Raw genomic sequence first — 7445 nt, forward strand, 5'->3', positions numbered from 1 at the left:
ATCTGCAATGGAAAAAAAATACCAAATTGTTCCACTTTACACATTATGGTAGAAATTTCTATAAATTTTGAAAAATATACTAAGATCAACAGATAATAAAAAGAATATCACAATAAAAAGCATAGCATGTAAACCTGCTAAGATATCCTGCTTAGTTATGATGAAGTGTAATTTGTTTGAGTTATATGATTTTATTGTTGTCAAGTTTTGTAGGTCAAGAAGATCTAAGAGCCATTTTGATAACAGTGAAAAAAAATTAAATAGAAAAGTTAGAAACGCCGCCATAATCTAAACGTTTCGAGTCACGTAGCTTTAAGAGGTCATAAGGTTATACATTTAATAGAAAACTAAAAAAAACACGCCGCCTTAATCTGAACTTTTTGAGTCACGTAGTTTTAAGAGGCAATAATGTTACAATACATTAAGCCTCGTTTCTATAAAGAAGTAGGTGAAGTGGTGAGTGAATGATGAAATAACGTTGAAAAGTTCAGATATTCCCATTCATGTCAGCGAGTTTAGAGCTGAATGGGGTTGAGTTTCCCAATAAATATATTACAATGGTGCGACGTTTGCTGTCAATGAATGCTAATTTTCTTTGGAGTTAAGAATGAACTTCAATTTCTGTATTGCATGTATAATGGTGAACAATGTTAAAAAAATGCAGGCAAAAATAGGCAGTCAGTCTTTTCAAATTTTGTCACTAACGTACATACAAACTCATATGTTTACAGAATTGTAACTGGAGAATGACATAGTTAATGAAAAGAGTAAAAATGCATGTATATAACTGTTTTCTAAAACACACACATAGATAATGTGTAAGTATCAATAGCAATAACAACTTGGATCAGCAAATGACACAGTGTAGTTTAAACCATTTTGAGTGTTTTGAGAGTAAGGGCTTTATAAATAAATATTCTATATTACACAGATATTTGATGTTGTTTACACTTAGTAGCTGTACTTATTCGTACAGTCATTTCATGCATATCTTTTACAATTTAATGCTATGCTATGGTATGCGATTTTAATGATATGCTATGAGATTTGTATGGTATGCTATGAGATTTGTATGCTATGCTATGAGAAATTGAAATGAAGGGCTTAATGATATGGTATGGTATGCTATGCTATGGTATGCTATGAGATTTGAACAAAAACGCCTCCATACACAGAAGAGTTCCACACATTTCGAAGTGAAATAATAAGAAGCCAAAGTTTACAACAAATCTATCATGTAAACATTTATGTTTTCAAATAAAAACATTTAAAACCGAGTAAAAATAATGTTGTATGCTATGCTATGGTATGCTATGGTATGATATGACGAATGCGATTCTATGAGATTGTATGCTATGGTATGAGATTCCAATGCTATGGTATGAGATTCCAATGCTATGCTATGAGATTCCAATGTTATGCTATGAGATTTCAATGCTATGCTATGCTATGGTGTATGTTGTAAAAGATATGCTTGAACTGACTGTACATAGATGACATACACTAATAATACTTTATTTTTTATTATATTATTTAGACCTATTTTCTCTCAATTCATTATGAAAAAAGTTGAGCCTCGGTTGAGCCAAATATGATGTCTTAATATTACACTTACTTAATATAACATTTCATGTAACAGTTATTGCATTGCATCTATTGATTGTTCATGTCCTGTTCTCTTGTAAAAGCATTGTCCAATGGTACACCAATGCAGTTTTAATAAAAGAGTATGATTAGAATATATGATATTGCAACCCGTGGCTTTTAGATTCATTATGGTAGTTTTTGTGAAAACGTAATTGAAGCATTAAATGGATAAACAAAGTGCTAAAACTAAGGTGAATGTATGATACAACACATAGCATTCAACTTACTATGTTAGAGTGGGCATAAACGGCTCAGAAGTTCAGCTTAGTTTTTAAAAAATTCTTTTTTACCCGACTCGTTCTAATATATATTTGTCATAATTATAACAGAATGCATTGTAGCTTGATTGGATTCAAGAGGGAAAAAAAACGGTAATTCTGATAATACATGTACTGGTATTTGGAAACAAATACAGTGCTGCTATCGTGAAAGTTAACAGAACAATCCAATCTTATATGATTTATCCTGCATCGTTTACTACAGATAAGCTAAATTCTATTTTATCGTATCTTATAGCATCCATATATAAGAATAGAAGTTAAAAAAATAAATCGAAGTTTTAGAGTTCAGTAATTTTATCAACTAATTGTTAATGAATATAGTGATTAATAATTAAATCCGAGAACAAAAATTGACACGATAACTTATTTACCTGTGCATCGATTATATTAAATCCTAACATATAACATTTATTCAATTATTGTCCTAATCATATAATAACCAAGTGAGATTTTCTGTACTCTACTAATTCGTTTTGCGATACATTTAAGTACGATACGAGAAACAAGTTCAGTAGTTCTGCCTAGTTAGGATGAAAAGTTTTGACCCGAGTGAGCTAAAATTAAAATGTGTATTGTAAGTCGAGTAGATTTCAGAGTAGACAGAAGTCATACCATTGAATAGAAAATAAATATAGAAAGTTTAATATCCGGCATGACTCAAAGATTTCGATTCATATAATCTTATGTTAAGGAGCTCACAAGGCCATAAGTAGATTTTGCCCCTAACCGTGAAGAAATCGCTTAAATTGGAAGTAGTTGGTGAATTACGAAATGACGTTGAGAAGTTAAGAAAAAAGTCCATTCACTGCAGTGAGTTTTGTCCTTTCTAAATTGATTTTTCCCACTACTATAAAACGGATTTTATTGCTTATTAATTTTGCAGTAAAAGTGGTTTAGTACGAACACGAATGTAGCGAAGTTTTTTTGAGCCCTCGGTAAAATTCTTAACACAACTTTGAAAAATGTTACGGCTATAACGAATTCGGATCTAACGAATTTACAGATATAGCGAACTGATTTTGAGTTCCGTAGATGTTAATAATAACGGAAGCTCACACTTTTATAACGGATTTCTTTACAGTTTAATAAAGTACTCTTTAACATGATAGTTTAAATGAATATATTTTCATATACATTTTTCGACTCACAATCCAATCATTATATGTATCAAAGTAATATATCTTTATTCTAAGCCTCAATTAGTAAAAATTAGTTTGGTGAAGAAAACATGTATATAGTGAATTTGCTATAGTTATTTTTACGAATTTGTTTAACGGATATAACAAAATAAATCATTTGGTCCTAGGATTTCGCTATAACCGAGTTTAACTGTACTTTTAATTATATTTTTGCATGAAATAATGCGTTGTAAAATACTCAAAAAACATTTTTTTGCATTCTTATAAGCACATTTTCAAAGTAAATACGTTTACTACGCCATTTAGGCTTTGTATTTTAGGTCACCTAAGTCATTTCGTTAACCTTCTGATATCTGTGTTTGAGAAAAATGTGACGGATATATTTTACGAACAAACAGACATACCGACAGAAACACTGACAGCCATACAATTATAAATGTATAAATGCTTTGGAGCAGGGACATATTTATGCATTAAGATATTATTTATATATGAGTTGCCAATAACACCGTTGTATAAATATATTTCAAAGTCAATTTGAATAAAAAGACATGTTTGAAGACCATCACTTTTAATTAACATATCAATGTTTAAAGCAAGACGACAAAAACACCTGTGAAAAAAAAAAAACAAATTAAAACAAACAAAACATGATGAACACAATCTTTGTCGAGCAGAAGATGTTTGCTTTCTATGAATCTTGAGCAATCTCCTTTTCGCAGATGTATTGGTATCTTGTTTCGCATTTCTCGTCACACCACGTTAGGTTGTAAGGACGATAAAGACTGAGACAGTCCTGATTATTGTAGTTATTCGGCTGTCCTTTGGCTCTGTTCCATGCGCTGTATGTAAATGGGGATCTGTCGGACCCCCACACCCATCGTCCTTCTGTCCCGACGTCAGTCCCTCCTAGCCAAACCGTTTCTACATATGTAGTTAACATATGGAGTTAATATAAGATCATTATATATGGTTAAGATATGTATTCTTATATTCAGGGCATGGTTTTTTTCTTGCCGTTCTTTTTTCTTGCATTTTTGTTTTTGTTAGAAAAAAGTAAAAGATTCATTAATACAGATATGAGTAACTGCTTGAAGTAATTTTCATATTTATTGTTTATTTCTTAGAAACTCAAGATAATTATAGTTAAGGATGTTTACTAAGTACTTAAATATATACAGTAAAGATGTTGCTTAAACTGAGTATCTTTTTAATTTCAATAAAACAAACCGTAATTCAATGTTTGCGAGTAAGGACATTGTTTCATTTTAATCATAAATCATGTACTTGGAATCTTACTTGTTAACTCCATAGCTAAAGCCCGAACGAAGGTATCTTCTGCATTTGATTCAATTTCAACTAATTTACCATCCTCTGCCATGCAATTTAACTAGTGAAAAGTATAAAATAAAAACAATTCTTATTCAATTTTCATTTGAAATGCATCAAACACAAAAGACCGTTCACTGTTACCTTGGCTTTATCCCAAGTAACCTCATTGCGACCCAACCAATACTCTGAGTTCATGAACACAGTCCATCCTTGAAAGAAAACAAAATTCTTTTGTCATTAAAAAAAAGGTTGTCAAACTATATACATACTGTTCATTAGCATGTAGTACATCTTCACAGTGTGCATAACTTCCTTTAAAGCAAAGTACAATGACCATATTTTTTTTATAAAATGGTGCTTTTTCTCTTTTTTTCTCTTTTAATTTTGGAAGGGGATTTATTTGTCTTTGTTTCCTTTTTTATTAAATTAAAGGAAGAGTTACTTTAAAAAAACTTTAAAAAATTGAACTTAAAAAAATGCAAATCATACAATTAAATCAGTCGGACTGAAATTGGAGAAGTCCAAAAAATAAGTTGGTCACATAAGAACGCTTGTGTCATTTATGATTCTTGCTAGATTGTCAACAAATTAACCATAAGATCTGCCTGAAATAAACTGTTATTAAGTTAAGATCATAAAATTCATATTTTCTATTTGGGCACTGTTCTATATTTTTATACAGAACACTCCGTCTAAAACCGGTCAAAGTCTAAAAATGACTACGACCACCAAACGCTCTTAATCTTACGACTTGTAAGTGGGGTCATAATGGAGTGATTCTTGATATGAATGTTATAAATCATGCAACCTTAAACGTATGTTTATAATATTCAAGTTGATGGGGAATCTTTGTAGAACTGACATGGCTGCAAATAATACCATTTAAAAACTTGGTATACCTGATAAAAAAAAAAACCAGAACATCATATTGATGTCTAGAATTTTATGATCGTAATGTCAAATGATTTGTAATCCTAACCAGGTATTAACAAAATTATATACCTTTTATGGACTGCACCTCCTTTGTTAATTTGTTAACTTGGTTTTCAAGAAACAGTTCTCTTTCTGTAAATAAAACAAACATTTTTTTTATACACGTATCTTGCTTTGAGCCGAATTTTGTATACGTATAGTTTTTAATTCATTATAAGATAAGGTCAGCCTTGTTCATGCCATAATATGTGTTTTATTACTAAACTTACTTACTTACTATGAAATTCCTTGTAACAGGTTTTCATTGCATCAGTAGATTTGTCATCCCCCATGTTCTCGTAAATGATTTGACCAATATTGTCACCAATAAGGGTGATGATAAAAAGTATGACATAAATCATTATTAGGATTTATGAGATTGCAACCCGTGGTTATTAGCTGAAGAAAAGAACCAAAAACATGTATTTTTTCATTTTTTACACATTTTAGTCGAAGCTGTCATAAAAGGGGTTAACGCAATACTAAAATGATAATCAATGTATATACATGCATGAATACTTAATGTTTAATTACACACATACCATGCGAGCCTGCTCTGGGTTATAATGCACATAAACGGCTAGGACGTTTATCTAAAATAATGATATTTGTTCTGTCTTATTCTTACATATTTAGGTCTTAATTGTAAAATCGAGTGGATTCAAGAGGAGAACACGGTCATTATCATAACACTGACATGGAAACAAAATACAAAGGTTAAAAGCCCTTTAAGATCTGATGGTGGCTAGGCACTTAACACAGTGTGTATAAACCACAGATGCTTTAATTAGATTTAGCATCCCTCAACCAGTAGTATATACTGTAACGCTTTGCAAGATTAAGTGGTTGGTAAATGACAAACAAAACATTGTGTGCTCCCGATGAAGAAGGAAATACATTATTAAGTTAATTTTATCTGGCGCATTACATGTATGGCATTGGTGTTATTGTTTTATGAATATATTAACACAGAACATTTATGTTCTTTCACTTTATCAAGCTAATGAAATTTTTAAAAAATGAGTTGTAAATTTGTTGTATCTTTTTTTCACTATTTACATTGTACCTCATGATATTAAATCTTACATCATGTATGTACATTTACGGACTATATATACGGGCGTTGTTTGGAATTAAGACACTTTGCTTTTTCCTTTCTCTTCGACTTTTAAAAAAAAATGGCATAAAAATCGAACAGTCCCTAACAATTTATAGCAGCAAATCAATTTCTAGATGACTTGATGGCAGAGGTAGTCAGAAAATCAGTGAATGATGTAATATGATTACTACGTATTTAATAACGGAATGACAAATATAAATGTCGATTGGAAATCAAATTAAATTTTATACGTCATTTTTATACTTTATGATAACGTCATTTTGTTATGTGCATGTTTTATTTATAATAACATGATCATCACAGACACAACATTTATCATAGTACTTAGTCCTGCTTTACAAGAGGTGATAAAAAATTGTAAGAAATGCACTCACAAAAAAAGCTTTATGGTCTAACTCCTTGCCGAAAACGCACGAAGGTTCTTGATATGCTTCATTTTGCGCTCAACGTGAATGCGAGCAGATTCAATCCTCCTGGTGCTTTCAACTTCTTTCTTGATTGTATGTCAGAAATGGAGGGCAGTACAATTCAACTCCATTTTGTGATAAATCATCTTTAATGTGTATAAATCATTTGTCCACTATAAGATCATCACACTCCTGTAGTAGATCATACAGTCCACTTTCTCTGGTTTTCTAGGTATCTGATACTTATCCACCCCAAAGAAGATACCAAAAAAATCAGACTCTGGGGTTGTAGAGATGATGAATTTGGAACAAATAGTTCCAAGCTGTCCAAAATGATAAGAGTATCTCTGAACTTCTATAACATTTAGATATCGCTTTCATCTATGTCAATGGTGGTGATTTTTAAACACAGTCGTTTGCAAACACTGAAACATTAACTTAATCCATGCTTTAAAAAATCCTCGATAATCTTCCAGACGAAATTTTTAACCTAAATTACCTGAGTAAAAGACCAAGCCTTATTCGCATGAGAACCATAAAAAGCATT

General features: G+C 31.0%; 1 protein-coding gene across 1 annotated transcript; it reads right to left on the reverse strand.

Moving 5' to 3' along the window:
• Positions 1–3598: 3598 nt before the first annotated feature.
• Positions 3599–6045, reverse strand: LOC128173071 (perlucin-like protein). The gene is made up of 6 exons (XM_052838800.1): positions 5914–6045; positions 5610–5770; positions 5402–5464; positions 4541–4608; positions 4367–4457; positions 3599–3991 (listed from the first exon to the last, which is right to left on the reverse strand). The coding sequence occupies exons 2-6, from the start codon at positions 5731–5733 to the stop codon at positions 3759–3761; spliced, it is 579 nt and encodes a 192-aa protein (XP_052694760.1). The 5' UTR covers positions 5734–5770; positions 5914–6045; the 3' UTR covers positions 3599–3758.
• Between the last annotated feature and the right edge of the window lie 1400 nt (positions 6046–7445).

Source organism: Crassostrea angulata, chromosome 2, assembly GCF_025612915.1.
Source record: "Crassostrea angulata isolate pt1a10 chromosome 2, ASM2561291v2, whole genome shotgun sequence".
Classification (NCBI taxonomy): Eukaryota; Metazoa; Mollusca; class Bivalvia; order Ostreida; family Ostreidae; genus Magallana; species Magallana angulata.